At 44.0% G+C, this 23,162-nt stretch overlaps 1 protein-coding gene across 2 annotated transcripts in view; it reads left to right on the forward strand.

The window, feature by feature from the left end:
• LOC121582747 (calmodulin-regulated spectrin-associated protein 1-B) overlaps positions 1–23,162 on the forward strand; it is a 200,627-nt gene that overhangs the window by 170,261 nt on the left and 7,204 nt on the right. Inside the window, exons 8-18 of one of the 2 annotated variants that reach the window (XM_041898825.2) lie at positions 2,732–2,828; positions 3,025–3,157; positions 4,877–4,968; positions 5,587–5,671; positions 5,908–8,443; positions 10,694–10,833; positions 11,320–11,537; positions 14,896–14,958; positions 17,375–17,465; positions 17,592–17,722; positions 21,499–21,617. In XM_041898825.2, coding sequence (XP_041754759.1) covers positions 2,732–2,828; positions 3,025–3,157; positions 4,877–4,968; positions 5,587–5,671; positions 5,908–8,443; positions 10,694–10,833; positions 11,320–11,537; positions 14,896–14,958; positions 17,375–17,465; positions 17,592–17,722; positions 21,499–21,617 — 3,705 coding nt within the window. The remainder of the gene's footprint in view (positions 1–2,731; positions 2,829–3,024; positions 3,158–4,876; positions 4,969–5,586; positions 5,672–5,907; positions 8,444–10,693; positions 10,834–11,319; positions 11,538–14,895; positions 14,959–17,374; positions 17,466–17,591; positions 17,723–21,498; positions 21,618–23,162) is intronic. The other variant, XM_041898826.2, reaches the window with a different exon arrangement.

Here is a 23,162-nt window from a genome sequence, read left to right on the forward strand (position 1 = left end):
TGTCCAGAAGAGGGCAGCAGTGTGTGCAAAGTTTCAGACTGATACATTCAAGAATGAGAGTCTCCCAGGTGTCCCTCACGAGTTTTCCCAAATGTACCCAAGTGGCCGAATTGGTCAATTAATACATTTCCACGTACATAACTATAGAGAACATACAAAAATCCTATGGTAATAAAAAATTAAAGTTTACACACTCCCAGGAATGTCATACATGATGGATCATTAGCCACCCTACATAAAATGTACTAACCTTCACACCTCTAGATGGCCGGGCGGGGGTGGGTGTGGAGCCAGAGACAGCAGAGGGGTCAGACTGGAAAAGCCAGTTCCTACATTTGAAAGAGTGGGGGATGAAGGACTTGAATGTGGTGTCTTTAAAGTTGGCTCCAATAGGTCATCTTACTTTCTACCGCTATTGAGGATAAAAATAAAAATCCGTTAGAACTCAAGTTTACTATTACTTATTTGATTAAAAATGTATTTTAGCAGGGGGTGAGCACTGCGTCAATACATCAAATACGCAACACATATCTATAAACATATATATACTATATAGAGTATCTGGAACACAATCACTATAATGAAATATGCGAATCAAATCAAATGTATTGGTCACATACACATGGTTAGCAGATGTTATTGCGAGTGTAGAGAAACGCTTGTGCAGCAAAATCTAGCAAGTAATATCTAACAGTTCCACAACAAATACCTAATACACACAAATCTAGGTAAAAGAATGGAATAAGAATATATAAATATATGGATGAGCAATGTCATTGTCAGAGCGGCATAGGCTAAGATGCAATAGATAGTATAGAATACAGTATATACATATGAGATGGGTAATGCAAGATATGTAATACATAGTACACAGCGTTGTACGAGATCTTCAGTTTCTTGGCAATTTCTCGCATGGAATAGCCTTCATTTCTCAGAACAAGAATAGACTGACGAGTTTCAGAAGAAAGTTATTTGTTTCTGGCCATTTTGAGCCTGTAATCGAACCCACAATTGCTGATGCTCCAGATTCTCAAGAAGTCCAGTTTATTGCTTCTTTAATCAGCACAACAGTTTTCAGCTGTGCTAACATAATTGCAAAAGGGTTTTCTAATGATCAATTAGCCTTTTAAAATGATAAACTTGGATTAGCAAACACAACGCGGTATTGGAACACAGGACTGATGGTTGCTGATAATGGGCCTCTGTACGCCTATGTAGATATTCCATAAAAGATCTGCCCTTTCCAGCTACAATAGCCATTTACAACATTAACAATGTCTACACTGTATTTTGGATCAATTTGATGTTATTTTAATGGACAAAAAAATTGCTTTTCTTTCGAAAACAAGGACATTTCTAAGTGACCCCAAACTTTTGAACGGTAGTGTATATAGAAATGAAAGACAAATATCTTAAACGCATTTGCAACCATTTAAACAACTGTATTAGCATGAGAAGCAAAAACGTATTTTACTTACTGATATAAAAAAGTAACGTTACCTTCTCCGTCCAATCTTTCTTGCGCGCAAGGCCTCCTCGTGTCACTCTCCCGGTCAGTTTCTGCAATAATCTCATCCAAATGTGTATTCTTGAAGTTCGATTTAGCGTTTATACTCTTAGTAGCCATGTTGTACTTTTTAAGTTTTGAGAAACTTTGTAGAAGAAAGCGAGTGTTGCGTAACTTAAACTCCTTTGTGTCCTGTGGATTGTCAATGGAGAATGAATCGTGTTGTGCGCAGCCATAGGACAATTGCTGTTACTCCTACAAAGGGCCATAACATACTAATGTAAAGCCCATCTCATTGGCTATCTAGCTAGCTATGTTTCAAAACGATAGGTGGTCATTGGACCAAAAGACTGTCAATCAAGCGTAATGATGTCTGTCCTTCGTGGGATAATATATGTGTTGTGTAGCCAATACGTAATGTATATACGTAATGTAAACAAAGTTTGGTTGCCTTCTAGAGTGTCTGAGGATTGCAAAGAAACCGAACTTGACCGGGTGAAACAAGGTTTAGTCGTTTAGACTTCATAGATTGTTTTGTTGGAAGTTGAAAGAGTCGGAATTCATGTATACGACATGGATTGTGTTAGGATATAAAAATGGATTTTATCAAACATAACTACGCTACATTTTATCTCTGGGACCCTCAGGATAACAAATGTGAGCAAGATTACTGAATGTCAGTACATTATATACCATCAGAGGTGAATGTATCAAACCAGTTGCCTTGATAAGTGTTTTGTTGTTGTGCACTATCCTCAAACAATAGCATGGTATTTTTTTGCTGTAATAGCTACTGTAAATTAGACACTGCAGTTAGATTAACAATCATTTAAGCTTTCTGACCATATAAGACATGTCTATGTCCCGGAAAGTTGGCTTTTGTTTACAACGCCATTCTAGTCAAATATCGCATATTGAACAGCAACTGCCGATTTCGAGACACTGATCCAGTAGAGGTTTAATAGGGATTTGAGCCAGAACAGCGTAAAGGCACCTTGGCATAGATTCTATAAGTGTTTAGAACTCTATTGGAGGGATGCGACACCATTCTTCCACGAGAAATTCCATAATTTTGTGTTTTGTTGATGGTCGTGGAATGCGCTGTCTCAATATGCTATGTATCACTCATTTACTTAAGTGTTTCCATTATTTTGGCAGTTACCTGTATTTAAACACTCTCCGGTGTTGTGGTGTTGACTCTTGTTTCATGACATCTTTCCCCAGCACAATGTCATGGTGTTCATCGCAGAGTTATTCTGGTGGTTTGAGATCCTCAAGCCCGAATTTGTCCAGCCCCGGGACTTGCAAGAAGTCAAAGACGGTACAGACGTTGTATTTTTCTTCTTATGTTATTTCAATAATGTATTATTTTACACTTTTGTATAATATGTGATATTGTCTTTCATTCATCCAGAGCCAATGGTTTCATCAGATGTTTTTGAATTAGTCTCATAAGAACACTAACCTATAAGGTTCCTCAGAGTTTTGATTGACACTCTTTGCCACCAATCTCATAGTGAGGTCACTGCTGCAGCCCAAGAATTCCCACCCCCATGTCGCCATCTCCAACGCTACCAAACGCAGCTTCCTGGCCACACCCGGCTCTCCTGACGTCATAACAACGTCCCAAAGCCCAGATATCTGTAACAGGTACTACCTGAAACTCTGTCCACTTTTCTGTCAGTCTGTTTCTGTCTGTCTGTTATCTTAGTTTTCTGCTAGGATTGGAATGAGCCTTTGCTCACCTGTGTGTGCGCGCGTTGCATGTGTGTACACGTTGCATGTATGCACATGTATGTGTACCTGTGTGTGTGCGGGCGTGCTTGTGTGTGTCAGGGTTTCCGTTAGCCGGTAATTAGGAGCACATTCCCTTTAAGAGTGTGCTCCTAATCTCAGCTCGTTACCTGTATAAAAGACACCTGGGAGCCAGATATCTTTCTGATTGAGAGGGGGTCAAATACTTATTTCCGTCATTAAAATGCAAATCAATTTATAACATTTTTGACATGCGTTTTTCTGGATTTTTTTGTTGTTATTCTGTCTCTCACTGTTCAAATAAACCCACCATTAAAATTATAGACTGATCATGTCTTTGTCAGTGGGCAAACGTACAAAATCAGCAAGGGATCAAATACTTTTTTTCCCTATACTGTATCTCCTGGATACAGGACAAACACTTCAAAACCTTGTTTCTTATGATTTATTTTTTGACTGTCTTTTTTGCCATTTATTCAATGTGTTTCTCTGGGCTGTAGTAGTAAAGGCCATATTCAATATTTTATCAAATCATTTTTGTATATATATTTTTTATACCTAAAGGATCCAACAATTAAAAATCAAATAGCTAAATGATCCATAGTATGACCATCTTTTTCAAACAATTCCATGTGTCAGCTTAGAACCCTTGGTAATCGCTGCAATATAGCCTGTTCAAAACGTTTGTGTTTCATTCTGTTTTCTTCAGCCAAATTAAGTTCCAACTGTAATGTTGTGTTTGCCGCAGTATAATATCCTGCTCGTATTTTCCCGATAAACAATGGCTTGACTTACTTTTTATGTTACCCTAATAAAGTTTAGAAGCTTTTGTGAAGGTTTGGTGTGGCTATTAGCCTATTATACTGCAGGCCTATGAAATGAAGGCACTGCGCACCGGCGCTCCAACTGACCGACAGTTTAACTTAAGGTGAGGAAGAATGTTTTAGGCCTACCAGAGTTACTTCTATAATCGAACAATATAATGCTTATCTTTATAAACAATATTCTAATGGAAAATTCACAAATTCGCCTCCTTCTGTATGCCTATATCTGTATAGCAGACGCGAGTAGCTGACAAGTATAAAGAAATTAATGTCGGTGTCGTAGAATGCCACCGGCATATCTCGATCTCTCTCTCTCTCTCTGGGGCTAGGCCTAAGCTTCTCATCCTTTATATTTATTTGTTAAAATATTAATATAATACAGTGGACGCCTAAGCCAATAGGCCTATGCATGCAATGCCCTGACGCATTTAGTGCTTAAATCTCTGACAGCTGAACCGTGATGTGGACAACTATTGCTTTAGTAAAGTAAAAACCAATAAAACAACAGGCTATAAGGTTTTGCATATGCTACACATCGAAACACATGTTTTTAAGGACATGTAAATGTGGCTCATTTTGCCAATATCCCTCGTTTATTGATGGTGCTGGCTGCGTGGGTGGGTGGCCTAATGGGTTACACACCCAATGCATATGGATGACCGGTACATTTCTCAAATGTCCGATTAAATTAAAATCTTCCCGGTCAATTGTCCCGCGCCAAATTTCCCTGACGGAAACCCTGGTGTGTGCGTGTTTGGGAAACTATAATGGCGATTTGTTTCCTTTGCAGTACCAAAGTCAGTCCTGCGTCTAGCCCCTCACACTCATTGCTCCCTCTGAGACAGAGGCAACAGATGTCCATACAGGAGGATGACGCCTCAGGTAAGATCAACTTGAACTGTACTGTGCTAGCTTGGATATTTTATTTTCACATTGTCCTTTTTATGCGTAACTAGGCAAGCCCAGCACAGCTTGGCTTGGCTTGGTTTGGCTCGATAGTGTGAATCTGGCATTTATTTTACCTTTATTTAAGCAGGGAGACACCATTGAGACCAGGGTCTCTTTCACAAGGGAGCCCTGCATATTCAATTTCATAAGACAAAATCAAAAACAATATAAAAAAAAGTAAAATACAGCACAACACAAATATTCAAGAAAAACAATGACATTCCTCAGTAAGAAGGTCCCCAATCAATATTTTTAATTGCCAGAGTGGCACCAAAACATCCAATTGTAATTGATTTTGTATTTGGTTTCAGCAATGAGGTTCTTTTAAAATAAAAGCGGATTGACCTAGTTCAGTGGAGACTTGAGGATCCTTGAGTTAACCAACATGAGAAGGACAATATCAGACTTATAGTCGTGCTGTAAATTAGTCAAGTTCATTTTCACCAATGAGTAATGCTCATCACATTTTGATTTAATCTAGTTTGAAGGCTAATGTCACAAAGGCTGATACATAAATAAGGCTTATGTTTAATATTTTGTGTCTGTGTTTAGGGCAGAGAAACAGGTCCAACTCTCTGTCACGTGTGGACGGTCAAGTTCAGGGGTCAATCCTGGCCTGGCCAGAGACGAGACCGAGGTGAGTGGTTCATTTAACATTTCAGTCATGTATACTGAAGCGAGAGAAAAGAAAAGAGAGATTTCCAGTATGTGCATTCAACTAGGGTAGGTGAACGACAACAGTGTCCATTCATACTTCTCAGAACCCTTTCCAATTGCATATTCAAGTTCACCTCTGTTAGATAGTGATGTGTGGCAACATCATGGTCTTGCCTTGATCCTTCTCATCTCCCACTCTCTCCCCTCCCCACCCAGACCCCTGTCCCAGCCGGTGCCCTACGCCCTCCACTTCCCCCTGGAGGGAGAGGGCAATCGCCTGAGCCTGGCCCGCTCCATCAGCAAGGACAGACTGGGATCCAACATCATCAGCATCACCCCCAAACACATGATTGGGGGGATGGGGGTGGGTGTCCAACTGGTTCCCCGCAGGCTCAACGGCCAGGACATGATGGGACACATCCGCTTCAAGGAGGAGGAGGAGGAAGGGCTGGTGACCATCTTCAACCCGGCGGGTCTGGCCAGGTGCTACGGCCCCCGTGCCACCCCCGAGAGTGATGACATGGAGCAGGACGACCTGGAGGTCCAGAGTGTGGTGACCTCCAGAGTGTCCAGCGCTCTGCACGCCTCCTGCCTCGCTGTCCCTCACCCCGACCCCCAGGCTGAGAGTTTCTACCTGGAGCCCCTGATGCCAGCCATTTTTAAGCCCGCCAAAGAGAAGAGCGTCAGCCTGAACAAGGAGGAGGAAAGCGGGGAGAGTAGAAGCAAAGCGGGCCTTAAGAGAACCACTGAGGGTCTTAACTGCACGTTCACCCCCATCCCCAATGCGGAGCCCACCTCAGGTCCCCTTACACCACCCACGAAGGGGAGTACGGGTTCTTCTCAGCCCGCTCTGATGGGGGCAGCAGAGCCCGCCACCAGGGAGCAGTCCTGTGGCTTTTTCCTCCACCTGTCACCGGAGCCCGGGGACCAGACGACGCACCTCTTGGGGCTGGCACCGCGCCACAGCCCCTTCCCCACCGGCATTACTACAGCTTGGGTTGGCCGGGACACATACTCTGAGATTGCCAACCTGGAGGAGGAGGAGGAGGATCAGATGGAGCTTGCCAAGGAAGTGCTGAGGAGGGTCAGGGGGAAGTGCCTGGGAGAGGGAGGGGAGGGCAAAGGGGAACCGAAGGGGGGTGAGGGCGAGTCGGCCAAGCTCCGGGAGGACATGAAGGTGTGCGAGCACGAGGATAAGGAAGACCTGGAGGCATGGAGCGGCCCGTCCAGCCCTTGCCTTAGCACGGCGTCCTGGGCCAGCTGCGTGTGCAGCAGCGGCAGCGTGCGGATGACCAGCTTTGCAGAGCGCAAGCTCCACCGAAAGGTCAGCAGCTTTCCCGACAGCTGCTCCAATAACAGCAGCTCCCAGAAGACCACGCCCGACGGCTCAGAGAGCGCCCCCTACACCCTAGGAGGCTTGTGGTGCCTGCAGGCTCCTAGCCCATGTCGGCTGGCTAAAGACGCCGCTTTGCGGGTGGGGAAGGAGGGCGGCACCACCAATGTCCTGGCCTCAGAGCTGGTGCAGCTCCACATGCAGCTGGAGGAGCAGCGGCGCGCCATAGAGCACCAGAAGAAGAAGATGGAGACCATATCGGCGCGCCAGCGCCTCAAGCTGGGCAAGGCTGCCTTCCTCAACATTGTCAAGAAGGGGGGTGGCAAGAGCGACACGCTGCCCCAGCCCCTCAAACACCTGGAGACCCAATATAAGACGGCCAGCAAGGACTGCAGGGACGACTCGTGTTTGGATGTCCTGAGGGGTCAGGGGAAGGATGGACAGCAGCAGAGGGACAGGGACAACAAAACAAACCGTGGTGGTGCAGGGCCACTGGACGAGGCGGGGGCCGAGCCAGACCTGAGCGAGTGTAGCCGCTCCATAGAGTTGCTGAATGAAGCCATCGGCGCCATTCAGCAACAGATGATGCAGCTGTCTCTACAGCAGGACCGTCTGATGAAGCAGAGCGTCCAGTCACCCCTAGGGGTCCCGCCTGCCGCCTCCCTTCTATTCCTACCCTCTGCCCCTGCATCTGCCCCTACACCCACCCAAGACACCTCTTCAACCCCTTCCTCAGCCTCCTCCGCTACCTCCACCGCTGACACAGACTCCAAATTCCACCCGGCCGTGCATTTCGTGGAGACCATCACCACCGCTCTGCCCACCCGCCGCCCTCCCAAACTAAGCTCCGGCTGCAGCCGCAGCCGCAGCACCAGGACCAAACCCTCCGAACTCAAACTGACCAAGGAGAATGGCAGGCCGGCCTCCAAGACCGGCACCCCCGCATCCAACACAGACCCTAAACGCGCCCCAGGGTGGCACACCACCTCCCGAGGGGAGCAGGATAGGGACTGGAGTCAGAACAGCAGCCCCACCTGCGTGATATTCGCAGAGAGCCCCAGGGCCTTGGAGAGAGGCACGCTCCGTAGCACCACCTTCAAGATCAGAGATGAGGCCAACCAGCGCAGCCACAGAGACTGGCCCACCCTTACCCCTAAGCATCCCCCCCCTGAGGATTCAACCCCCTATGGCACCCCTCTCACACCCCACTGTGTGGACGTGGCTGAGGGGCTGGAGGGGCGGGAGCGTAGCGGCTCGGGGAAGGAGAATGAGCCCGGCGAGGAGGTAGGTCGAGGGAAGGGCCAGCTGATCGAGGTAGACCTGTCCGACCTGAAGGAACCATCGGAGGAAGGAGGCTCTGATATAGGGGACACCTCGGCAGACGGAGAACAGAAGTCGGGACTGGGTTTCTTCTTCAAGGTAGGAATTTTACTAAGGGTGGCTGCATCTCAATAGTCTGAAATCGCTATCTCTACTCGTCTGAAGTAATGAATTTCCCCTTGAGGGACAATACATTTGTATTAAGGCTGTCAAAGTTAACGTGTTCATGACAGTTAACTTTTACAATTGTATTTGATTTTTTGAATTTGGTAAAGGGTTGGTGAAAAACCCTTAAAGGTCCAATGCGGACGTTTTTATCTCGATATCAAATACTTTCTGGGTAACAATTAAGTACCTTAGTGTGATTGTTTTCAATTAAAATGGTCCAAATGAAATAAAAATAGCTTCTCAAGCAAGAATTTAGCTAGGACTGTCTGGGAGTGGTCTAATTTACCACATGGGGATGTCACCATGGAAGGCCAAAACTCCATTCCACCAAAACAGGCAGAAATTTCAGGTGGTCTTTTCAAACAGCTCTTACACTAAAAGGGCATTATCATAATTTCACAGTATTATTCCAACCTCAAAGTGTGGAAATATGCACTGAGTGTACCAAACATTATGAACACCCGCTCTTTCCATGACATAGACTGACCAGGTGAAGGCTATGATCCCTTATTGTTAAATCGCTGCTGGGTATTTCACACTCAACAGTTTCCTGTGTGTATCAAGAATGGTCCACCACTCAAAGGACATCCAGCCAAATTGACACAACTGTGGGACGCATTGGAGTCAACATGGGCCAGCATCCCTGTGGAATGCTTGGACACCTTGTGGAGTCCATGCCCTGACGAATTGAGGCTGTTTTAAGGGCAAAGTGGGGGGTTCAACCAATGTTCCCTTTAAGCTGCGCGCGTGCCCAGGTGGGCCGCTGCCCTCGGACTGCCACAGATTAAATATCAGCCCGCGCCGAGAAGCACGAGATTGAACTTCACTGAACTTTCTAGAGTTTTTCCCTTTAGTTAACACTATCAACGTTTCGCTCTGCTATGGGAATTGTGCTTGAATCAACGCAATATTAATCACTTTCAATGAAACATACCAAAACAAAATGAACTTTGCAAGACTTGGTATGCAAAACTAACTGTGCAATACATTTTCTTATAGGCAGCTCACATTGGAGTAGGATGCTATTGCATTGACATGCACAACTCAGGCCCGTACTTTACAAAGACCGGTGCGCCATAACCAATCAGTGCCATTCACTTTGAACTGGACCGCATGAGCGGTCTTGACTAGATGCACTTGTTTTGAGATCAAAGCGAGAGCTGCATGTAGCCACCCTGCACGTGTTCATATTATTTGCTAGTTAGTGAGTTATTAGCCCAGTCAACAATGGGGGAGTGGTTGCTTCCTACGAGAGCAACATTTATTTGCATTTCTAGCCATCTTTGAAAAGCAAGTCAGGTGACGAGCTTGTTTTATGTCTTAAAGGGACAGTGTTGTAATTTGATAAGATAGTAGCCAATAGGCAGAGGGTAGCATAATCTGTCTGATTCTCTGTAATAAGGATATGGGAATAATAATGAATTTTATTTTGTAAAGTGGTTTCTTGCATCAAACAACAACATTTTCAGTCACCTCCTTCTCTTAAGGACAAGTGGATAAACAGAGTAATGTCAAGCCCTGCATGTTTTTTGTTTTTTTTATCTCATGGAATGTAGGCCTACATTGAACACCACACATTGGCTGCTACTGTAGGCTGTCTGATAGAACAGATATTTCCATGTTAAAATATTATATGATGCATTTTCTCTATTGTTTTTGATGATAGGCCACACTGGTAGGCCTACGTTATGATCAAATAGCCACAGTATCCGACTTGGGTACAGACACAGTTTTTACAGTAAACGTGCGCCGGAAGTTGTACAGAATTTTCACGATGTTCAAGTTTGCGCTCAGCAGACCTGAAATTTGCTCAGTGCCGGAAATACATTTGAGGGAACATTGGGTCCAACTCAATATTAGGAAGATGTTCTTAATGTTTTGTACACTGTGTATATAAAACACAGGAATATCACGTTTTTGGCTGCACTGGGCCTTTAACCCTTAGCAAATTGCGATTAATCTAAATTAATTACAGAAAATCATGCAATTAACCCAACTAATTTGTGTTGAATTGAGTTGATGAAAGCACCGGACAGGGGAACTGAAATTCCCAAAGAGGCATCATCCACCATATTGCTTTAACCTATCCAGAGTTTTCAGATCAATGCAGATTTTGTCATGTGCCTTAGCAATGAAATTGATGTTGTTCTGGTAGTAAATCAATTTGGTCTCCCCCCAAAGGACGATGAGATGATGGCAGAGGATGAGATGGCAAAGCGTCGCGCTCACTTTCTCCTCAAACAGCAGCGGAAGATGGAGGAGGCACGGCTCCGCAAACTGCAGACGGAGGCTGAGAGCGAACAGAAACGAGACGAAGCCAGGTACAAACCATAGAGATGTACTAGTGAGCTGTTCCCAATGACCACCTCTTTAATAGCATGGGGAGAGCAAGTAGTCAATTTCTGAAATATTTTGTAAATAAAGTGTGTAGTAGTACTACCACCTACTGTAATGGAGTGTGTATAGTCTGAACAGCCAAGGTTGGTGAATTACTGCCAACTGCAGTTAAGGAATGTTTGCTTAGGTGTACAATTAATTGGCTGACCCCTACTGCTGACCTGGATGGAATTATGTGATCCTTCCTTAACCCATAGCAAGTCCCACCCACTTGACTACTACAAAATGGTGAACACCCTCAATGAAGAGCTCTCTAGTATCTCTATTATACAAACACATCAGTGGCTGGTACAGAACATACTCCATCATGGCGTGTGTGTATGTTGTCAATGTGCAGGGATAAAGCAAGTGTGTGTGTGTTATTTGTGAAGGCAAACCTAAAGCAGCTGTGTGTGTCTCTTTCCCCCCAGGCGTAAGGCAGAAGAGGACCGGGTGAGGAAGGAGGAGGAGAAGGTGCGGAGGGAGCTGATCAAGCAGGAGTACCTGAGGAGGAAGCAGCAGGAGCTGATAGAGGAGCAGGGTTTGGTTAAGCCCAGGCCCAGGAGTGAAGCCAGGAAGGCCCGGCCTAAGTCCCTGCATCGTGGAGAGTCCAGCTCCGACACTGGCTTCTCCAAAGGATCCTCCACACGTAAGGCCTACACTAAAACACTATAACCCAAACCAACCCTATCTCCCCTTTACAGATTTGAACCTCCCCCTAAAGAAGTGTGTGTGGGGAGGTTGTTAATTTAACCAATCTCATCCTCCCTCTAGTCTCTACTAACCCTGTCTCACCCTATTCATTGTTGCATATAGCGTCACCCCATTGTTATTGATGTTCTCTTGAGGACTGGTACCCGACTGAATGTTCTACTCAATGCATTTTGAATTGCTGCTGATTAAGATTTCACATTATAGTGGCTTGGAAACACAATGACATTACTAAAGCTGGCAAATAATTCGTAGGGCGATGTCACGCCAGGACAGCTCGAAAATATTTGGAGTATCTCAGCACCTCTTCCCCCTCAGGAAGCTGAAAATATTTAGCATGGGCCCTCAGATCCTCAGAAAGTTCTACAGCTGCACCATCAAGAGCATCTTGACTGGCTGCATTACCGCTTGGTATTGCAAATGCACCTCCCTTGACCGCAAAGCGCTACAGAGGACGGTGCGGACCGCTGTACCACACCAAAATGTGGAAAAAGTCAAGGGGTTGAATACTTATTGACTCAAGACATTTTAGCTTTTCATTTTTTATTCAAGTTGGAGCTGAGCCAATCAGAGGACTTGGACGAGTAGTATTTCGTAGTGCTATTTTTCTCCCTCGAGCTGGATGGCAGCTCTCCACTTTGCACTTTGTCTGTTGATTCCATTTGATGTGTGAGGAAAAGGGTAAGGAAAATGGAGAACTGTTTGCCAAATATACTTTCCAAAATTGTATGTGTTAGTCATGCACATCCCCAATTTTATTTCGTAGTTAGCTCCTTAGCTAAAGCGTCATTACGACGAAGGTAGTTAGTACAGCGTTTGGTAAACTAAGCGGGAACACTTTCTTGTCCACACATGCTTTGATCTCCGCAACGGTAGTAGTAGGCGCGAGTAGCCTGACGACTCACACTAAATTATTCCGCAGCTCTGTCATTCACTACAAGAAACTAACATCCGTGGGCGTGGCGTAGCGTTTGGCCGGATCAAGCAGTCTGGGTAGCCAGGTAAAGGCGGGAGCGCATTGACGAGCAAAAGGAAATGTGCAGTGTTGCGGTAGTTCAGTGCACTTCGTTGCGTGGATGGAAACAGACATGGCAGAGAAAGCTGTTCTGCTAATACCGTCCTTCACAGAAAGTTATGTTAGACTATTAAAGATTAGTAGGCCTATGTTAATTAATCAGTTCTTGATCTGTCCTCTTGATATACCGTGCCTTCAGAAAGTATTTACACCCCTTGACTTTTTCCACATTTTGTTCTGTTACAGCCTGAATTTAAAATTGATTAAATTGAGATTTTGTCACTTATCTACACACAATACCCCATAATGTCAAAGTGGAATTATGTTTTTAGAAATATTTACAAATTAAGTAAAAATGGAAAGCTAAAATGTCTTGAGTCAATAACCCTTTTGTTATGGTAAGCCTAAATACAGTGTTCAGACCCCTTCACTTTTTCCACATTTTGTTACCTTACAGACTTATTCAAATGGGTTAAATAAATAAAAATACTAATCAATCTACACACAATACCCCATAATGGCAAAGTGAAAACAGGTTTTTAGAAATGTTTGCAAAAAACAGATACCTTATTTACATAAGTATTCAGACCCTTGGCTATGAGACTCAAAATTGAGCTCTGGAGCATCCTGTTTCCATTGATCATCCTTTAGATGTTTCTACAACGTGATTGGAGTCCACCTGTGATAAATTCAATTGATTGGACATGATTTGGAAAGGCACACACCTGTCTATATAAGGTCCCACAGTTGAGAGTGCATGTCAGAGCAAAAACCAAGACATGAGTTCTAAGGAATTGTCCATAGAGCTCCTAGACAGGATTGTGTCGAGGCACAGATCTGGGGAAGGGATAAAACATTTCTGTAGCATTGAAGGTCCCAAAGAACACAGTGGCCTCCATCATTCTTAAATGGAAGAGGTTTGGAACCATCAAGACTCTTCCTAGAGCTGGCCGCCCGGCCAAACTGAGCAATCGGGAGAGAAGGGCCTTGGTCAGGGAGGTGACTAAGAACCCGATGGTCACTCTGACAGAGGTCCAGAGTTCCTCTGTGGAGATGGGAGAACCTTCCAGAAGGACAACCATCTCTGCAGCACTCCACCAGTCAGGCCTTTATGGTAGAGTGGCTAGACGGAATCCACTCCTCAGTAACAGGCACATGACAGTCCGCTTGAAGTTTGCCAAAAGGCAACTAAAGTACAGAGAGATCCTTGATGAAAACCTGCTCCAGAGCACTCAGGACCTCCGACTGGGGGCGAAGGTTCACCTTCCAACAGGACAACGACCCTAAGCACACAGCCAAGACAACGCAGGAGTGGCTTCGGGACAAGTCTCTGAATGTCCTTGAGTGGCCCAGCCAGAGCCCGGACTTGAACCCGATCTAACATCTCTGGAGAGACCTGAAAATAGTTGTGCAGCGACGCTCCCCATCCAACCTGACAGAGCTTGAGAGGATCTGCAGAGAAGAATGGGAGAAACTCCCCAAATACAGGTGTGCCAAGCTTGTAGCGTCATACCCAAGAAGACTTGAGGTTTTAATCGCTGTAAAGGTGCTTCAACAAAGTACTGAGTAAAGGGTCTGAATAGTTATGTAAATGTTATTATTATTATTATTATAATTTTTTTTACAAATCATCATGATTTTCTCATTGTTTGTGATACAAATGTAAAAAGCATGTCAAAAGGACTTTCTCCCAATTAAGTTTATATGTGAGAATTGCCAGAACAATCTGAGATTTCCAAAATATGTCCTGTTGTGGAATCGGCCAGTAGGAAATGCCTTTGTCATTGTGATGTCGTCAGATTGACTTTAGATGCTACCTAAGATTGCGGGAAGAGCACCAGATTTTAGCTAGCTAACTGCTAGGTATTTTTGACTCACTTTTCTAGCTAATGGCAACATTGCCGTCAGTCTAAAGTAAATTTGACGACATCATAACGATGACAAAGTTGTTTCGTACTAATTATTTGCCTACTTTAGCAATGTCATTGTATTTCCAAGCCACTACAATGTAATTTAGACACTAAACAATCATTAGCCCCCGTTGAGAATGATTGGGCACCACTTGACCTTCGGGAGTCACTATTGCTGAGAACGTCTTGAGAACGTTCATAACAATGGCATGACTCGACCGAGTGACGTAGGTGCAACCCATGAATACCACAATGTCTTGTGTTGTGTGTGTGTATTCTTTGTTTAGCTCTCCCATGTTTGTATTCTTTGTTTAGCTTTCCTGTGTGTGTATTGTCTGTTTAGCCCTCGCGTGTGTTTTTTTGTCACCCAGGTTATTCTCTGAGAGCGTCCATGTTGATGAGAGCCCAGGGTTCAGCAGCAGGCAGTAGGGGAGGTGATACATCTAACCTCATCTGCATGACCCCCTGACCTCATAACATCATGCCATACCTCATAGGGCTAGGAGTTTTTCCTGGTCAGGTCATGTCAGGAAAATATTCCAGCCTCAACCCACAACCCCTTCAGAAAGTCTGATCAAATGGACCACTAGCCCCTTTCCCCCTAAGCAGATGTGAGAGAATTGCATAGATTTGTGTAATGTGATTGGCTCACTTTGCACTCCTATAGGATCAGGGGAATTTTCTCTCCATCTCTCTCTCTCTCTCTCTCTCTCTCTCTCTCTCTCGCGGCATGCCATGAGGGTAAGAACCTGATTGTGCCTGGCCAATCAAGCAGAGAGCAATGCCTGAGTTTGCAATAAAAAATGTAAAAAAGTTTGCATATCAGTCCACTGCCAATGTGACATCACACTGTGCCTGCTGCATTGTGCCTTCTTGGCTTGTGTAAGCACGGGTTAGGGTTGTGCGATATTACAGTAGCATCGTCTATCGGTGATGATTGACAGCCATCGTCCAAGTTGACGACATCGAGATGTGAGAGAAGATGGTTTAGCCTATTGGAACTTGACTGGCGGCGCGCAGTAAAAGAAAGTAGTGCAGCGCACAGCAGGGCAGCAACCAAGGGACATAACAAGTAATTTGCCTATTGCTATTTGCTATAGCCTATTTCAATAAATGTGTTTTATAGCCTACAGAACGCAAGAGAGAAATGTAAGGCAGACAGAGCGGAGAATTCCACCAAAGCAGCACAACATGTCTAGTCAGAAAATATTGTTTTACTCTCTCTGCCTAAACCAGTTTTTCCATCTCAAAACGTTATTTGAATAGCCTAAAAACGTAAGGCAGCCAGAGGACTAATAATGAGTGAACAAGCAATATCAATAGCCTACAGAAAAATCTAATGACAAGCTTAGTCAAGTTAAAGCTTATTAAGAAATAAATTATCCATGCGGGTCAGGAAAATCCCTCAATGCGAGGTTAAGAACCAAATGGCCAAATTGTCCGACAAAGCCTATCATAAAAGCTTTAAGACAAGTTAAAGTTATGAACAGCAGCTTATTTCCCAAATATTCTAGCCTACAAAGGTGTTGTCCTAAAGTTGTTGTGGCTTTTTAAAAAATAACAAGAATGAAAGTCTATAGCCTAAGCCTAGGCATAGGCTATTCTCAATCTCAGATAAAGCAATTATTTTCCAGTTCTGAAGACTGTAGACTGCTTCTATCCAGCCCATGATGTAGGTCTATAACCGAGCTCACTATGGTAAGGCAGCCCGTTCCTCATCAGACAGTCACTGCTCCATCACAGACACACACTTCTCCACCAGAAAGGAATATTATAAAAGATTTGCCATTGCCTGCACTTAGCCTCTGCCCAAGTTTTCAACAACATTATCTTTCGTCATGATTTGTCCAGTTGCATTCGATTCCGCGCTATAGCCCAACTGACGTTTTACAATTTTTGGTCGGGGAGGGTGGCCAATAGGAGCGATAGCATCATATATTATGATGTTTTATGTGTACATAATCACAATAGGACAGGTTGACATCACCCAACCATTTGGGGTGAGGGTGTGAGTGATGGTCAAGAGTTGGGAAAGGTTTGTATTCGTTTACTAATAATTAAATACACACAAATGCTACTATTTAGCAGATTACATTTATTTATTTGTACTTTTTACCCCTTTTTTTCCCGGATCTGTAGTGACGCCTCTAGCACTGCGATGCAGTGCCTTAGACCGCTGCTACACTCGGGAGGCAGCAGATTACATTTATATATGGGGCGGCAGGTAGCTTAGTGGGTAAGAGCGTTGTGCCAGTAACCGAAAGGTCGCTGGTTCTAATCCCCGAGCCGACTAGGTGAAAAATCTGTCGATGTGCCCTTAAGCAAGGCACTTAACCCTAATTGCTCCTGTAAGTCGCTCTGGATAAGAGCGTCTGCTAAATGACTAAAATGTAAATGTAAATGTAATAACCACTAACAACATTTCAGAAGATGTTTTGATTGTTTGAAGTATGTCAAGTGCAGTGAAAATATGTTCAGTTTTGTTTTCAGTTGTATATCAGAACAAACAGTAATTGGAACGACTAGCATACCGCAAATATTTTGCCTTTAGACCCGTTTCATATTAACATGCGAGTACTTCAGTACTCAATTTTTGTTTTATGAGAGTACTCGAACACAGACATTCTTTCAAATGCCCATCCCTAATAAAGGTTATCGTCATATGCTGCTTACATGTTGATGGTTAATGAATACCAGTGAAATGACTGTTCAGTATCTGTTTTTATTTGGTGCACACAGACATACACTGTATTTACAATAATAATAATATATGCCATGAAGCAGACATTTTTATCCAAAGCGACTTATTGTTCTATGTTATTGATTAACTCTTGTCTTGTTGACTTCCAGCGGACATTCTCAGCTGTTTCCAGTCAGGCTCCACTCTCTCCTTGGCCACCGAGACAGAGAGTGTCACTTCTGGAGGGGCCGAGCCACAGAGGTGTGTGTGTGTGTGTGCGCGCGCGCACGCTCGTACGTGCAGGGTTGGGTGCGTGTGTTTGTTTCTGTGAGTATGTGTTTGAGACAGAGAAACCCTGTTAACTATGTGTGTGTGTGTGTGTTCCAGGGGTGGGTGTTCCAGGGGTGGGTCGGTGGAGTCGTTCCCTCTGCTAAGCAGGAACTCCATTAGGAACATGGAGAGAGACTGGGAGAACGGCTCTACAGCCTCCTCCATCACATCTACAGCAGAGTACAATGGTGAGTATTACACATGCACCCACACACACACCTGAGTACAATGGTGAGTAGGCGTTTACATGTTTTTAAACGAAATTGGGATCCTAACGATAAGAAAAATATATATACATATATATCGAAAACATTTAATCACATTGTTGCTGGGCTCACCTTCTCTTTCTCTTCACTAATGATGCGAGTGTGTCTTCAGTCTGTTGCCTGTGGAATATTCTAGCCTATTCATTGATGATAGGCCCTGCTATACTGAAGTTCCGAGACAATGCAAGCCAAGAAATTGCGAAATACAGCATTCCATTGCAAGATACAGCTTTTGATTGCTGATAGATAGGCCTAGTGCACAGTTCTGACTGTCTCTGCCTGGTGGCCAACATGCCCATACTGTGGCCCTCCCCTCTCTCTCTGTTTGTCCCTCCCTAGCTCGCCATGGAAGATGCAAGTGTTTGTGTTCTCGGAAGTTAGGCAACTAATCAGTCTCCTCCGTTCAAAAAAGACTGAATCTTTTTTTTTTTTACCTTTATTTTAACAGGGGATACCTATTGAGACTTAGGTCTCTTTTCCAAATGCGCCCTGTATATTACAATATAAATATACACATTATACACTATCTATATACAGTACCAGTCAAAAGTTTGGACACCTACTCATTCCAGGGTTTTACTTTATTTTAACCATTTTCTACATTGTAGAATAATAGTGAAAACATCAAAACTATGAAATAAAACATACAGTGAGGGAAAAAAGTATTTGATCCCCTGCTGATTTTGTACGTTTGCCCACTGACAAAGACATGATCAGTCTATAATTTTAATGGTAGGTTTATTTGAACAGTGAGAGACAGAATAACAACAAAAAAATCCTGAAAAACGTATGTCAAAAATATTATCAATTGATTTGCATTTTAATGAGGGAAATAAGTATTTGACCCCTCTGAAAAACATGACTTAGTACTTGGTGGCAAAACCCTTGTTGGCAATCACAGAGGTCAGACGTTTCTTGTAGTTGGCCACCAGGTTTGCACACATCTCAGGAGGGATTTTGTCCCACTCCTCTTTGCAGATCTTCTCCAAGTCATTAAGGTTTCGAGGCTGACGTTTGGCAACTCGAACCTTCAGCTCCCTCCACATATTTTGTATGGGATTAAGGTCTGGAGACTGGCTAGGCCACTCCAGGACCTTAATGTGCTTCTTGAGCCACTCCTTTGTTGCCTTGGCCATGTGTTTTGGGTCATTGTCATGCTGGAATATCCATCCACGACCCATTTTCAATGCCCTGGCTGAGGGAAGGAGGTTCTCACCCAAGATTTGACGGTACATGGCCCCGTCCATCGTCCCTTTGATGCGGTGAAGTTGTCCTGTCCCCTTAGCAGAAAAACACCCCCAAAGCATAATGTTTCCACCTCCATGTTTGACGGTGGGGATGGTGTTCTTGGGGTCATAGGCAGCATTCCTCCTCCTCCAAACACGGCGAGTTGACTTGATTCCTAAGAGCTCGATTTTGGTCTCATCTGACCACAACACTTTCACCCAGTTCTCCTCTGAATCATTCAGATGTTAATTGGCAAACTTCAGACTGGCATGTATATGTGCTTTCTTGAGCAGGGGGACCTTGCGGGCGCTGCAGGATTTCAGTCCTTCACGGCGTAGTGTGTTACCAATTGTTTTCTTGGGGACTATGGGCCCAGCTGCCTTGAGATCATTGACAAGATCCTCCCGTGTAGTTCTGGGCTGATTCCTCACCGTTCTCATGATCATTTTAACTTCACGAGGTGAGATCTTGCATGGAGCCCCAGGCCGAGGGAGATTGACAGTTATTTTGTGTTTCTTCCATTTGCGAATATCGCACCAACTGTTGTCACCTTCTCACCAAGCTGCTTGGCGATGGTCTTGTAGCCCATTCCAGCCTTGTGTAGGTCTACAATCTTGTCCCTGAGATCCTTGGAGAGCTCTTTGGTCTTGGCCATGGTGGAGAGTTTGGAATCTGATTGATTGATTGCTTCTGTGGACAGGTGTCTTTTATATAGGTAACAAGCTGAGATTAGGAGCACTCCCTTTAAGAGTGTGCTCCTAATCTCAGCTTGTTACCTGTATAAAAGACACCTGGGAGACAGAAATCTTTCTGATTGAGTGGGGGTCAAATACTTATTTCCCTCATTAAAATGCAAATCAATTTATAACATTTTTGACATGGGTCTTTCTGGAATCTGTCTCTCAATATTCAAATAAACCTACCATTAAAATGATAGACTGATCATTTCTTTGTCAGTGGGCAAACGTACAAAATCAGCAGGGGATCAAATACTTTTTTCCCTCACTGTACATAGATACATACATATCACACACACACACACACACACACACACATTAAAATACAAAAACACAGTCATGGTAAGCACAAATAAAACATCACAAATCACCCAGAAAATCAGTTATATTCCTACACAAATAAGTCCCCAATCAATACTTTACATTTCCTGAACGGCACCAGAACATCAAGATTAAATGTGTTTTGAATTTTGTTCCAGCTATATGGTGCATTAAAACTAAAAGCAGATTTACCTAGCTCTGTGAAGACCGTAGGAACCTCAAGAGTTAACCAATCCGGTGAACGGGTTAGGCAACTCAGGTGTCTATACTTCAACAGCAAAGTTAGATAATACAGAAGTTTATGTGAAGTAGGGCCTTGTAAACAAAAAGGAGTAATGTAGAGATCTATGGGTCTTTAGCGAAGTCCAGCCAACCTTTTGATACAAGATGCAGTGATTAGTATCAAAACTGTCGCCTGTATCAAAACGAAGGCCACTATGGTAGATGGCATCCAAAGATTTAAGAGTAGTAGCAGCTGATGAATAATTTCACAATAATCAAGAACAGATAAAAAGGTTGACTGAATAATCTGTTTCCTACTGGTTAGAGAAAGGCACGATCTGTTTCTGTAGAAAAAGCCAACTTTAAATCTTAGCTCATCTATGTTTTTTAAACATCAAATCCATATCGATCCAAATGCCTAAGTATTTATATGCGGGTATACATTTGATTGGAGAACCATCTAATGTAGTTAATCTGAAACATTCTTGCAAGAGTTTAAAAACAACATTTCGTTTTGCCCGTATTAAGCACACGTTTTAAATCAGCATAGCTATAAAATCTGACTGTAGTTTTGACACAGCCAGATCAACATAGCATACAAAATAGTATTTTAGGAGTTGATTCCTAACGGAATTAGTTTTCTTTCTACTAAATGTCTTGGTAAATCACGGTATTTAACCAACTTTAAAGTACTTTTTCAGGAGAGAGGGGTCTGCGCGCAGTAGGCAAGTAGGCTGTGCGCAGGCAGCTCAAGATTATTTGATTGACTGTTCTTGTTCTAGTGATTAGTCCAGCTTTAGAAGCGGCATTCCTTTACAGACAAGTCAAATGCTCGTTCAGTGGCGCTTAGAAACTTTCTCCAGAGAAGGTTTTGTGTCGGCATTTATTAAAAAGCCGTAGTGTACGCTTACAGACAAACGAACATGCTGTAGCCGAGGCGCTTTCAAGGGTATATGACTGTGGTAGATATAACTTCATTGCCCAGCCGTAGCGGTCATACATACGTAATAGGACCATTATTGTGCATTGTGAATTGACGTGGAACTTATGATTTTTTGTTATCGCTTTAACGGAAAATGGCTGTTTAAACGTTAAGCAAAATGTTTCATTTTTCACATCCCTAATGGTGAGTATTACACACACACACTCAGAGTACAATGGTGAGCATTACGGTTTCTGTCCTCGTTGCAGGTCCCAAGCTGTTTAAGGAGTGTGTTTCCAAGTCCAACAAGCCTATAATCCACAATGCCATCACCCACTGCTGCCTGGCTGGCAAGGTCAACGAAGCCCAGAAAAACACCATCCTAGAGGTCAGTCCATCCATAGTATGGCAGTACTAGAAGGCCTCCGTGATTTTACTATAGCCAATGATTTTTCCTCATTACCAGTGAAAATAATTTGAGGTGAGTCCATAGTGTTGTAGTTCTATACTGAACAAAAATGTAAACGTAATATGTAAAGTGTTGGTCACATGTTTCATGAGCTGAAATAAAATATCCCAGAAATGTTTCATATGCACAAAAAGTGTATTTCTCAACAAACAAAAAAATCACACATTTGTTTACATCCCTGTTCGTGAGCATTTCTCCTTTGCCAAGATAATCCATCCACCTGACAGGTGTGGCATCTCAAGAAGCTGATTAAACAGCATGATCATTACACAGGTGCACCTTGTGCTGGGGACAATAAAAGGCCACTCTACAATGTGCAGTTTTGTCACACAATACAATGCCACAGATTTTTCAAGTTTTGAGGGAGGGTGCAATTGGCATGCTGACTGTTGGAATGTCCACTAGAGCTGTTGCCAGATAATTTAATGTTAATTTCTCGACCATAATCCGCCTCCAACATGGTTTTAGAGAATTTGGCAGTACGTCCAACCGGCCTCACAACCGCAGACCACGTGTAACCACGCCAGCCCAGGACCTCCACATCCGGCTTCTTCACCTGCGGAATTGTCTGGGACCAGCCACCCGGACAGCTGATGAAACTGTGGGTTTGCACAACTGAAGAATTTCTGCACAAACTGTCAGAATGCATAGTGCCCACTGTAAAGTTTGATGGAGGACGAATAATGGTCTGGGGCTGTTTTTCATGGTTCGGGCTTGGCCCCTTAGTTCCAGTGAAGGGAAATCTTAACACTACAGCATACAGTGACATTCTAGATGATTCTGTGCTTCCAACTGTGTGGCAACAGTTTGGGGAAGGCCCTTTCCTGTTTCAGCATGACAATGTCCCCGTGCACAAAGCGAGGTCCATACAGAAATGGTTTGTCGAGATCAGTGTGGAAGAACTTGACTGGCCTGCACAGAGCCCTGACCTCAACCCCATCGAACACCTTTGGGATGAATTGGAACGCCGGCTGCGAGCCAGGATAATCGGCCAACATCAGTGCCCGACCTCACTAATGCTCTTGTGGCTGAATGGAAGCAAGTCCCCACAGCAATGTTCCAACATCTAGTGGAAAGCCTTCCAAGAAGAGTGGAGGCTGTTGTAGCAGCAAAGGGGGGACCAACTCCATATTAATGCCCATGATTTTGGAATGAGATGTTTGACGAGCAGGTGTCCACATATTTTTGGTCATTCTGCACAAACTGGCAGAAACCGTCTCAGGGAAGCTCATCTGTATGCTCGTCGTCCTCACCAGGGTCTTGACCTGACTGCAGTTCGGCATCATAACCGACTTCAGTGGGCAAATGCTCACCTTAGATGGCCACTTGCACGCTGGAGAAGTGTGCTCTTCACGGATGAATCCCGGTTTCAACTGTACTGGGCAGATGGCGTTGTGTGGGCGAGCGGTTTGCTGATGTCAACTTTGTGAACAGAGTGCCCCATGGTGGCGGTGGGGTTATGAT

This window comes from Coregonus clupeaformis, chromosome 15, assembly GCF_020615455.1.
Source record: "Coregonus clupeaformis isolate EN_2021a chromosome 15, ASM2061545v1, whole genome shotgun sequence".
NCBI classification, from domain to species: Eukaryota; Metazoa; Chordata; class Actinopteri; order Salmoniformes; family Salmonidae; genus Coregonus; species Coregonus clupeaformis.